Below are 12,286 nucleotides of genomic sequence, written 5' to 3' on the forward strand. Positions count from 1 at the left end.
TTTTTGTAGTTTTTGTAGAGATGGGATTTCATCACGTTGCCCAGGTTGGTCTCAAACTCCTGGGCTCAAGCTACCCTCCCACCTCGGCCTCCCAAAGTGCTGGGGTTACAGGTGTGAGCCCTATTTTAAAGCCAGCTGATTAGCAACCTTACTTTCACCTGCAACCTTAATGCCCCCTTGCCAAATAATATACTCATAGGTTCTGGGGATTAGGCTGTAGACATCTTTGGGGGAACCATTATTTTGCCTACCACACTAATATTCTACATTACCCTTGTAAAACTCCTATCCAGCTTTGGCACTGGGAGGCCAATTCCATTTCTTCCTTCCCTCCTTTCTCTGAATAAGCCATTATCAATTTGCTTTTGTAACTGACATATACTTAACATGCAGTAAAGCACACAAGTCTTAAATGTACAGCTCATTGAGTTTTTATTCATACATATAAACCCACATGCACACCACCCAGATCAAGACAGAGAACATTCCTATCACTCAAGAAAGTTCCAGCCAGGCACAGTGGCTCATGCCTGTAATTCCAGCACTTTGGGAGGCCGAGGTGGGAGGGTTGCTTGAGTCCAGGAGTTCAAGACCATACTGGTCAACAGAGCAAAACCCCCATCTCTACAAAATTTTTTTCTAAAAAGAAAATTCCCTGGTGCCACTTTCCAGTCAATACTTCCTTCAAGAAGGAACCACTATTTGGACTCTTATCACCATAGATTAGTTTTGCCAGTTCAAGAACTTTACATAAGTGGAATCATGGAGAGGATGTGTCTGGCTTCTTCCACGCCATGTGCCTAATAGATTCACCTGTGTTGTGCACGCAGCTGTTGGTTCCTTTTTAAATTACTGAGTCGTGTTCCATTGTATGAATATACCATTGATTTGTTCACACAACCTCCTGTTGGTGAGCATTTGGGGCGTTACTGGGTTTGATGACTTTGTGGAAGCCTCTCTGTGGATATGTGCAGCCCTCAGTCCATTTCTGGACATCTGCTGTGCTGTCCCTTCACTCTCCTGGGCCTCATCCCACTCTCTGGGCTGCACACACACACAAAATGGAATTGTTCTTCCTGATGTCAATCCTTGACATGTTGGGGAGGCTGACTATCCAGCCCACCACACCTGCTTCTTCCAAGTCAAAGGTTCTGGGAGGACTCCACCACGTGGTCCTCATATGCCCCAGCATCCTCACTGTCACAATCCTGGAGAGCGCTGCCAGGCCCAACTTCAGCAGCAGCAGCAGCAGCAAGCACTGTGACAAATCTTACAGACACTGGTCGTGCTTTCCCAAGTTAGTGGCTACTGTAAGACTCCGTTAAACTTGCAGCCTCATTCAAGCAAATACGCGTTGCATCACAGTAAGCCTCATGTAAATTGTCTTCATCCCTGTCTTCTTATTTTTCCTATGTCTCTTGATCTCTAGCTCCTCACTTTAAACAACTGTTATCTTGTCGTATTTGTATGAATCAACTCAAAATCCCTTCTCAGGGGGGAAAAAGGCAGAGTATCAAATGGCTATTTAAAAAAAAAATTTTATTTGTTTATTTTTTGAGACGGAGTCTCACTCTGTTGCCCAGGCTGGAGTGCAGTGGCGCAATCTTAGCTCACTGCAGCCTCCTCCTCCCAGGTTCAAGCGATTCTCCTGCCTCAGCCTCCTGAGTAGCTGGGACTACAGGTGTGCGCCACCACGCCCGGCTACATTTTGCATCAAATGGCTAATTCTTGGCTTGAGAACACTTATGTTTGGCTTCAGAAAGGCTTGCAGTGAAATTTTATATCCAATGATCCTGCTGACAGTGTGAACCCCTAATTCCTGTGTTGAAGTCTCCAGGCTCAGCCAGTGAAGCAGCTGAGTAGCCTGTAATGTGGAGGTACCTAGGGGCCTAGGGCAGGAGCTAGAGTGTGAAACTGGACCTGAGGCCCCCAGATCCTCCTCCTCCACCTTCCAGTCTCTGCGACCACCCATGGTTAAAGCAGCAGCTGCTAGAGCAACCCCTCACCCACCCCCCGGAACTTCCGCCTAGGCCATGGGACGTTGGCCTCAGCCATAAGCATCCAAGCCGCCGCAGTTGGGAGACTGGCCTTCCCATTGGCAGGGTGCACTATCCATCACAGACCTAAGGGCTCTCATTGGCCATCGTATGGCAGGGGTGGAGCTCACCACGCTTTGTCTGCGTGCTCCCCACGTGAAGGCGCCCGCCTTGCGCGTGTGAAAGGGCGAGAGCAGCGCGAGATAGGGCCCAGCGCCTCAGATCTTCGTTGGCGGCCATGGCTTCGGCTTCTCAGGGCGCTGACGACGGCAGTCGCAGGAGGCCCCGCCTGGCTGCATCGTTGCGGATCAGCCCCGAGCCCCGCCCCTGGCGACCGCTACCCACCCAGGCCCAAGGTGCCTGGGAGCCCGCGCCCGCGATGGACCACGCGGAGGGCGGGCGGCCCCAGGTCTCGGTGTTGAGGGACAGTGGGCCTGGGGCAGGGGCCGGAGTTGGGGAACTGGGGGCAGCCCGGACATGGGAAAACTTGGGGGAACAGATGGGGAGGGGCCCGAGGGTCCCTGTGCCCCCAGCAGGGCTGAGCCTGCCGCTCAAAGACCCACCTGCCAGCCAGGCCGTGTCCTTGCTCACGGAGTACGCGGCCAGCCTGGGCATCTTCCTGCTCTTCCGGGAGGACCAGCCACCAGGTGAGGCCGGGCCGGGGCATGGGTGTGCCAGAGGGCAGAGCCACCGAGGGCTGGGTCCCGGGACGTGGGGAGGGGGTCTGGGGAAGGTGGACCTTGGTCCCTATGCTCAGAGACACCGCCAGAGCAGGACCTGGCCTGAGCTTGCGACCTTGGGGTGGACCCTGCTGTGAGCAGCGATCTCCAAGGATCACCAGTCACACCAGATGCTCAACTGTGAAAGGGTCATGGCAGGTGAACGTTCTGCCCACCTGACTTCCAGGGAGGTTAAGGCCCCCTGGTATTTCTGCATACGTTTTTAGAGCCACTTACATGCAATTTAAGTTGCCATGCTAGCATTGGAGATACCGGAATGGGAGCCACTCCCCTGACTTAAAGACGTTATTAAGCACAGTTTGGTAAGGGTAATACCGTGTGCATGATACGGAGGTAAACCGTTATTTCCTCTTCTTCAATACATACCCCTGAAATCCCTTAACTCAGAGTGGTTGTTTTGTGTTTTGGATTTTTTTTGAGACAGGGTCTTACTCTGTTGCCCAGACTGGAGTGCGGTGGAACAAGCTTGCCTCACTGCAGCCTCCGCCTCCTGGGCTCGAGTGATACTCCCGCCTCAGCCTCCCGAGGAGCTGGGACTATAGGTGGGCTCCACTACACCTGGCTATTTTTTGTATTTTTTTGTAGAGATGATGTGGTTTTACCATGTTGCCAAGATTGTTCTTGAAGTCCTGGGCTCCAGCTGTCTGACCTCCTGGGCCTCCAAAGTGCTGAGATTACAGGCGTGAGCCACCACACTTGGCCCAGAGTTTTAATTTAAAAGTTAATTGCAGACATTATGCTCCTTACCTGTAAATACATTCATGTTTTTTTTGTTTGTTTGTTTTTCTTTTTTCTTTCTTTTTGAGATGGAGTTTCACTCTTGTGGCCCAGGCTGGAGTGCAGTGGCATGATCTCAGCCCACTGCAACCTCTGCCTCCCGAGTTCAAGCGATTCTCCTACCTCAGCCTCCCGAGTAGCTGGGATTACAGGTGTCCACACCAAGCCCCGCTAATTTATTTTTGTATTTTTAGTAGAGATGGGGTTTCACCATGTTGGCCAGGCTGGTCTCAAACTCCTGACCTCAGGTGATCCACCCGCCTTGGCCTCCCAAAGTGCTGGCATTATAGGCTAGAGCCACCTTGCCCAGCCCTCTTTTTTTTTTCTTTGAGACAGAGTCTTGCTCTGTCACCCAGCTGGAGTGCAGTGGTGAGATCTCAACTCACTGCAACCTCTGCCTTTCCAATTTAAACGATTCTTGTGCCTCAGCCTCCCGAGTAGCTGGAATGACAGACTTGTGCCACCATGCCCAGCTAATTTTTTTGTGTTTTAGTAGAGATGGGTTTTCACCATGTTGGCCAGGCTGGTCTTGAATTCACGTCCTCAGCCCCCCAAAATGCTGGGATTACAGGAGTGAGCCACTGTGCCTGGCCTCATGTATATTTCTTAAAAACAAAGGCATCTCTTATGTAACTACAATACAATTATGAAATCCTGGAAATTTAACATTGATATAATACCATCTTCTAATTTCTATTCACATTCAAATTTTGCCAGTTGTCCCAGTAATGACCTCATGGCCATTGTTTCCCACCCCAGTATGACATTACGGTTAGCTGTCACGCCTCTTTAATCTCTTACCTGAAACAGTTCCTGTCTGTCTTTCACAACATTGATGTCTTTGAAGAGTAAGGGCCGGTAGTTTTGCGAATGTCCTTCAGCTTGGGTTTGTCTGTTTCCTCAGAACTGAGTTCAGGTGATGTGTTATTGAAGTGATGTCAAGTCCTTGGCCACACATCTCACCAGGAGGTGTGTGGTCTTGGTTTGTCCCCCTGGCGATGCGAGCTGTGGGGATTTGACTAGGGTGGCATCTACCAGGTGTCTTCACTTTCTCCTTTGTGCTGAATAAGTCATCCAGGGGAGGCATTTGGAGATCATGTAGATATCCTGTCCCTATAACATTGTCACTTGTGGTTTTAGAAAATCATGCTTTGATGGTTCTCCCCAATTTCAGTCGCTGTTAGGATGGCAGCCACGTGCTGGTTTTCTAAGGCCAACATCCCTTCCACGTCTGTCTGTGGTTGCTGGTTTTGATGCCCATTTAGAGCAGACAGATCTCAGTGCTAGTGAGGAGTGCTGAAATGGGTTCCCTTCCAAAAGGGAAATCCCCAGAGGCGCAGTCCTTGGGAGAAACAATTTAGCAGCAAGTACTGTGAAATTAAATAACCCTGCACCTTTGACCATGTGATCCCAGTTCCAGATTTTTCATCTCTTTTGTATTATAAGTAACACCCAAAATGATACTGTTTCCTAGAAAAAGTGTTCAAATATAGAGCCCCTGGAGGAGAGGAAATGAAACCAGTGTGTCTGTGGCAGGTGGAAGTGCTCAGAGTCTTCCTCCTGAGAACAGGGTGGCGTGGGCTCTGGAGAGGGGACCTGGATTTGGGTCCTGACACAACTTGGGCAAACTGCCTGCCGTTTCTGCTCATCTGTGAAATGAAGTCATGCATCCCTGTTGTGGAGGAGTTGGGTGAGGACTTGGTTGAGTCAGCGATGGGTCACAGCCTGCAGAGGCACCCAAGGGTGTACACGGCATGGGGTGGCGATGGAGCCCGGTGGAGGAAGGGAAGGGTGGTCACGGTCTCATTATTCTGGCCGTCCTCGATGTCAGGTGTCAGGAGGAGGCAGAGGTGGTACCTGTCACAGGGCGAAGGCCAGGGGGCTCCTTCCTCACCTGGCTCCTTCCCCAGGTCCCTGCTTCCCCTTCTCTGTGAGCGCGGAACTGGATGGGGTGGTCTGCCCTGCGGGCACTGCGAATAGCAAGACAGAGGCCAAACAGCAGGCAGCGCTCTCTGCCCTCTGCTACATCCGGAGTCAGCTGGAGAACCCAGGTAATGGAGGGAGGGCCAGGCAGCTGAGCCGCAGCTGGGGACAAGAGGCCTGAGGCTGGCAGTCCCCTGGGGAGGCTGAAGTGGCTGTGCGTGTGAGCAGGAGGTGGGTTGCTGCATGAACCATCTGAGCATCAGGACATCACCTGCAGGGAGCTGGGGCGGGGGACATGTGCCGGTCCCTGCTTTCATGTCCTCTGGGGACACTGAGGGTAGGGACTGCTAGAAGAGCAGCTTGTGGAATGTCCTGTGTCTGGAAGATGAAAACTTCCTCTCCCTGCCTCCTCGGCTTCCTAAGGGATAGAGGGTGGGCCTTGGCACCCATACCAGCCCACCCTCCTTGCCTCTTCCAGAGTCCCCCCAGACCTCCAGCCGGCCTCCACTGGCCCCCCTGAGCGTAGGTAGGTGAGCTCTCGCGGACCCAGGCTGTAGTGTCGAGGGGAGAGGCACGGGCCCCCCTTCTACCTGCACTCTCTCGCCCTGGCGCAGAGAACATCCTGACCCATGAGCAGCGCTGCGCAGCGTTGGTGAGCGCCGGCTTTGACCTCCTGTTGGACGAGCGCTCGCCCTACTGGGCCTGTAAGGGGACTGTGGCTGGATTCATCCTGGAGAGGGGTAGGGATTGCCCCAGCCCCGGCCCTGGCCCCCTGGGAAGGGCCCCCTCAAGCTCCTTGCCTTAGGCTGGGCTGTCTCTGCCCCTTCCTGCACAGAGATCCCAGGTGCCAGGGGCCACGTGAAGGAGATCTACAAGCTGGTGGCCCTGGGCACCGGCAGCAGCTGCTGTGCTGGCTGGCTGGAGTTCTCAGGCCAGCAGCTCCATGACTGCCATGGCCTGGTCATCGCCCGCAGGGCCCTGCTGAGGTGAGGGGCAGTGGGGTGGGTGCCTGACAGCAGCTTTTGCCAGGACAAGGTCTTCCCAACCACCCTCTGCCTGTCACTCCTAGGTTCTTGTTCCGGCAGCTCCTGCTGGCCACACAGGGGGGCCCCAAGGGCAAGGAGCAGTCCGTGCTGGCCCCCCAGCCGGGACCCGGACCCCCATTCACCCTCAAGCCCCGCGTCTTCCTGCACCTCTACATCAGCAACACCCCCAAGGGCGCGGCCCGTGACATCTAGTATGCAGGGCCCCCGGGGCAGGCGGGGGATGGGGCTCCCTCGGTTGGGCTGCTGGGTGGGGGCCAGGGTCAGAAGAGCGGCCCTGACGCTGATGTCTGTCCCCTCCCGGCCCGCAGCCTGCCCCCCACCTCGGAAGGTGGCCTCCCGCACAGCCCGCCCATGCGCCTGCAGGCCCACGTGCTCGGGCAGCTGAAGCCTGTGTGCTACGTAGCGCCCTCGCTCTGTGACACCCACGTGGGCTGCCTGTCAGCCAGCGACAAGCTGGCACGCTGGGCCGTGCTGGGGCTGGGGGGTGCCCTGCTGGCCCACCTGGTGTCCCCACTCTACAGCACTAGCCTCATCCTGGGTGAGCATGTGGCGAGGGCTGGGGACTGAGAAGGGAGGGCAGGGAGGTCGCTCACCTTGTCCTGTCCCTTCTGCCCTGCAGCTGACTCATGCCACGACCCTCCGACTCTGAGCAGGGCCATCCACACCCGGCCCTGCCTGGACAGTGTCCTGGGGCCATGCCTGCCACCTCCCTACGTCCGGACTGCCCTGCACCTGTTTGCAGGGCCCCCGGTGGCCCCTTCCGAGCCCACCCCTGACAGCTGCCGTGGCCTGAGCCTCAACTGGAGCCTGGGGGACCCTGGCATCGAGGTTGTGGATGTGGCCACCGGGCGTGTGAAGGCCAAGTGAGAAGGGCCCCCTGGGGCCGGGTTGAGGAGGGGTCCTGGTGATGGAGGGCTCATGCATGAGCTTCCTCACCTCAGTCTAATCCCAGCGCAACCCGTTAGCTCAACCCCTTGGCTCAACCCCTTACTAGCTCTGTAGTGGTGGCCATACCTCTGCCTGCCCTGTGACTCCTGTGACATTGTCAGTATGAGAGGAGGTAGTGTGAGGTGTGTAGCAGGCCTGCTGGTCCAGCTTGTATCTCTCTAATCTCAGTGGCATCCTCTCTTCATCCAGTGCTGCCCTGGGGCCTCCCTCCCGTCTCTGCAAGGCCTCCTTTCTCCGGGCCTTTCACCAGGCGGCCAGGGCTGTGGGGAAGCCCTACCTTCTGGCCTTGAAGACCTACGAGGCTGCCAAGGTCGGTCTCCCCAAGTCCTGGTCCCTCTCCAGCCCTGCAGTCCCTGCCCCTTGCAGGTACCCCCTCTTACCCCAACTCTCATCTCCTGCCCTAGGCTGGGCCCTACCAGGAGGCTCGCCGGCAGCTGTCTCTCCTCCTGGACCAGCAGGGCCTGGGGGCTTGGCCCTCAAAGCCACTGGTGGGCAAATTCAGAAACTGAAGCCGGCCTCGGCGGGACCAAGGTCCCGGAGCCAAGCCATACCCCTGCTGGGGGAGTGCCCTATCTGAGGAGCGCTGTGGGGAGAACATGGGTTGTGCAGGGTGAAACTGGGGCTGGAGGGAAGGAGGAGCCTGCTGTGGTTGGGAGGCTGCTGCTGCACGTTTGGGCTTGAATAAATAAGTATTTCTGGTTCCTGTGTGTATAATTGGCTGTGTGTGTGTGTGTGTGTTGGGGTGGCCAGGGGCCCTTTGTTTGCAGGGAGAGCCCCTCACTCCTCCTTTGGGAAGCCCTGTGTTCACTGGGTCCCACCTGGATCCTCTCACTGAGCCACTGAATTGTCACCCCAGCCCCTGTTCACAGGGCTGGAGGCAGGTTTAGGAGGGGAGGTGACCTCCCTGTTTCCTCCTGTTTCCAGCCTGTGTGCTGGAGGAGACCACGGAGGCCATGAGTTGTGGGTGTTGTAAAGGGCGGGAGGGCAGGCTGCTTGGGTGTGTGAGCATTTTGTCCTCTGGCCGCTATTGGGGCTCCAAATCCTTGCCTTTCTGGGCCCCCAGGATGTGTGCGAGTGGCAGAGAACACCCTTCCCTGGTCAGAGCTTCAGCTGCCCTGGCCCTCGAGGGTGCTGTGGGGTCGGGGCAGCCCCGTGTTGAAGGGCGCGGGGAGGGCATGAGCAGCATCAGTGCTTTCCCTGGGCTGCCCGGCTGTTTGACCTGGGCGAGGCATTGGACTGCTAGAGCCTGGGTCTTCCACCGTGGAGAGGGACAGTGCTCCTGCCCGGTGTGGGCTCGGCAGTTCTCTCCTTTTCCCCCAGGGTAGCATAGTAAGCCCACATGGCAATCAGGCACTCTGTTGACTCTGGATGGGGAGAGATGATGGTAACACTAAAAGCATGCGTGTGCTTGCACACACTCACACATGCGCGCACGCACACACGCGCACGCACACACACGCGCACGCACGCACACACGCGCACGCACACACGCGCACGCACACACGCACACACGCGCACACGCGCACACACGCACACGCGCACGCACACACGCACACACGCGCGCACACACACGCACGCGCGCACACGCGCACACGCGCACACGCGCACACGCGCACACACGCACGCGCACACACGCACACGCGCACGCGCACACGCGCACACGCACACACACGCACACGCGCACACGCGCACACGCACACACACACGCGCACACACGCACACGCGCACACGCACACACGCACACGCACACACGTGCACACGCACACACACGCACACACACGCACACACGCACACACGCACACCTGGAGCCTCGCCAGCATGGGCACTACATCCGTTGAGCCAGGAGCACAACAGCTTTGAAGTCCAGGGACCTGGGCCCAGGGATGGTAGAGGACCATGGCCAGCCTGTGGCCCCCGCCCTGTGACTCCCTCCCTGCATCCCCAGCAGTTGCGGGGTTCAGAACCACAGGCTGCTCTCCCATGTGGGCCTTGGGACACTGGTCAAAGATGGTGTGATGGTTAGTTTTGTGTTGACTGGGCCAGGGGATGCCCAGATGGCTGGTAATGCATTATTTCTAGGTGCCTGTGGGGTGTCTCTGGGAGGGATTAACATCTGATCATTGGGCTGAGTAAGAAAATTGCGCTCCCCAATGCGGGCAGGCACCATCCAATCCACTGAGGCCCTGCAAAGAACAAGCAAGCAGAGGAAGGTGAATTCACTCTCTCCTCTTGAACTGGGGACATCAGAACTACTGTGTCTCTAGCCTTCAGACTTGGACCAGGACTCATGCCATTGGTTCTCCTAGTTCTCAGGCCTTCTAGTTTGGACTAGAACACCACCACCTGGGCCCCCAGCACTCACACAGCAAATGGTGGGACTGCTTAGACTCCATATCGTGTGGGTCAGTGCCTCGCAATGCATCTCTGTATATCCTGTTGGTTCTGTTTCTCTGGAGAAGCCTGATCAATGCAGACAGCTCCCTCCAGAGCTGTCACTCAGGGCCCAGCCTGATGTTGAAGTCGTGAGATTGGGTCCTTTCCCTCCAACCCCCTTTTGTCTCTGCCACTGGGTATGTGTGGCTGTGGCCGTGGCCAGCCACTTAACTTCCGTGCATGTGGGTTGACTCATCTAGAGAAATAATCAGAGAGCTGGTCTCAGGGGTGTGTTCCTGGCCAGTCTGCCCGTCTGCTTTCACTGGGCTCATGCTGTCTCCTTTCCCCACAGTGACGATGACATGGGAGAATCTGAGGGAGGTGGGGTAGAGGAAACAGCACCAGTGGACAGATCAGATAGCTCCAGCAGGCCCCGGCCTGATGCGTGGCATATCTGTTCTGTTTTAACCTCCCACAGCTCGCCATGATAGATGCGATCATTGCCTCAGTGTACAGGTGAGGAAACTGGCAAGGTGCAGTTAGGTAACTTCTAGAAGAGCACCCAGCACCTGAGGTGGGCTGGAGCTGTGGTAACGTGCAGGCCGCCAGGCTTCCAAGCCCTTCAATTGCAGTCACCACCCAGGGCTGCAGCTGGATTTCCTTATATGACCTTGGATGAAACTCTGAACCTCTCTGAGCCCCAGTTTGCTCATTTATAAAACAAGGACTAGGTGTTATCCTTCCTAAGGTTCCTTCGCGTTCTCTGCTCTGCTCTTTCCCGACTGTTGCAGGAGGTCAGGAGGATGGCCAATGCTATTACAGGGAAGAGCTGCAGGCTGGCAGGCTGCGGGGAGGCGAGGCTGGAGCTGGGGGCATCAGGCTGGGAAAATGGCAGGCGGGAGGGCCGGAGAGGGGAGCTGAGGCAGGAGGAGCTGCAATTCATATGTGCAAAGGACAGGAGGTGAGCCCTTGCTAAGTGAGGAGGACTGCAGAGAGAGGCGTTTGCACCAGCAGGAATGGTCCACGGGGCCTGGAAAGCCAGGAAAGCACCGATTTCTTGTTTGAGAAGACAAGGATTTTTACCTTTAGTTTTTGCTTTTTTAAAAAAACAAAAAACAAACAAAAAACACTTCTCAGGCCAACCTTGAAATAATGATTTCTCATGGCTCTTTTTTTTCAGGGATGGAGCGGGGGGTTTAAAAACACCCAAGCCTGTTAGCCTGTGTATTACACATTGTTTTCCCCAGGAAATAATTTAAATTGATTTACTTTTTGTACTGCAGTAGGAACTACAACCAAATCTGGAAATATACCAGCCATTTCAAACTTCAGTTTGATGCAATGAGCCTTTTGGTGTTCATTAATCACATAATCACTGGGTAAACAAGTTACTCAAATCGACATTAACTCTGTTGTGTTCCTCCAAATAAGTAATATTTGTTCCCACATTGCATAAATCTGCTTGTCCAATGCTTTCCTCCCAAGACAGTCTTTTCATGACATCAGAGTCGCTGAGTTCTTTTGACTCAGCTTTTTCATTACTGCGGGGTGGTGATGAAAGCTTCTTTTGAAATGCGGGTCTGTTAACGTCTATTTGGCCGTATCTCCTCTGGGTGTAAGTTTTGCCAACAGTAGCATATTTGAATTGGGAAGTGATGTAATTTCACTTGGCACAAGTGCTGCCTCCTCCGAGTGCCATCCCGTCACTCCATCCTTCCTCCTGCAGCTCAGGGCACCCTCTGTTCCGTGCTGACCCGTGTGTTGTCTTCACTCTGGGACAGAGTGTGCCGAGTGGAAGTGTGGACCTGGGAAGTCTCTGGGAGGCCAAGGCACCGCTCTGCCTCCCCAGTCCTCAGCTTCCCCACTTGCCAACTGAGACAGGATCACAGACATGCAGCCTGCAGGGCCATGGTGAGATGAGGTGGGAAGCGTGCCTGGCACTGTTCGTGGCTCTCTCGGCAGCCCTCAGGAGTGACTGTCATCAGGCCTGTCTGCCATCAGCTCCCAGCATGGGGCCTTGTGCATTTCTCTCCATCTCCTCCTGGGGGGTCTCCCACATAGAAGATGCCCAACAAACAAGCACTCAATGGAAAATTAGTTAGAGGATCACTTGCAGGAGTGTAACCCACCCCTATTTAGAGAGACCAGAAACCCTGTCCTCAAAACCCTGTAGAAGACACTTGGAAAATTTCCATTGTGCTCTGAGCCCTTTTCCTATGCCCTGGAGCAGTCACTGAGGACCTAGAGAAAAGTTAGTGATAGTCTAGAGGAAAGTAAATTGTTACCTTGCCTCATGGTTTAGTGGTGAAATTACCTTTTTAAAAATTATAGTTTTAAAAGATACATATATATTTGAGATTTATCTATCTATCTGTCGCCCAGGCTGGAGTGCAATGGAACGATCTTGTCTCACTGCAATCTCAGCCTCCCGGGTTCAAGTGAT

At 55.0% G+C, this 12,286-nt stretch overlaps 1 protein-coding gene across 10 annotated transcripts; it reads left to right on the forward strand.

Moving 5' to 3' along the window:
• Positions 1-2,159: 2,159 nt before the first annotated feature.
• Positions 2,160-8,171, forward strand: ADAD2 (adenosine deaminase domain containing 2). Of its 10 annotated transcripts, none has more exons than XM_054452650.2 (11): positions 2,207-2,683; positions 5,028-5,243; positions 5,464-5,604; positions 5,955-6,002; positions 6,091-6,216; positions 6,312-6,462; positions 6,546-6,713; positions 6,831-7,060; positions 7,142-7,385; positions 7,639-7,780; positions 7,875-8,171. In XM_054452650.2, the coding sequence occupies exons 1-11, from the start codon at positions 2,275-2,277 to the stop codon at positions 7,977-7,979; spliced, it is 1,980 nt and encodes a 659-aa protein (XP_054308625.2). In that variant the 5' UTR covers positions 2,207-2,274; the 3' UTR covers positions 7,980-8,171. The 10 variants fall into 10 exon arrangements, with proteins under 10 accessions (XP_054308629.1, XP_054308631.1, XP_054308633.1 ...); XM_054452651.2 differs by having other exon boundaries at positions 7,660-7,780; XM_054452654.2 differs by lacking the exon at positions 5,028-5,243 and having other exon boundaries at positions 2,160-2,683; positions 7,660-7,780.
• Positions 8,172-12,286: the final 4,115 nt, after the last annotated feature.

Source organism: Pongo pygmaeus, chromosome 18 (genome assembly GCF_028885625.2).
Source record: "Pongo pygmaeus isolate AG05252 chromosome 18, NHGRI_mPonPyg2-v2.0_pri, whole genome shotgun sequence".
Classification (NCBI taxonomy): domain Eukaryota; kingdom Metazoa; phylum Chordata; class Mammalia; order Primates; family Hominidae; genus Pongo; species Pongo pygmaeus.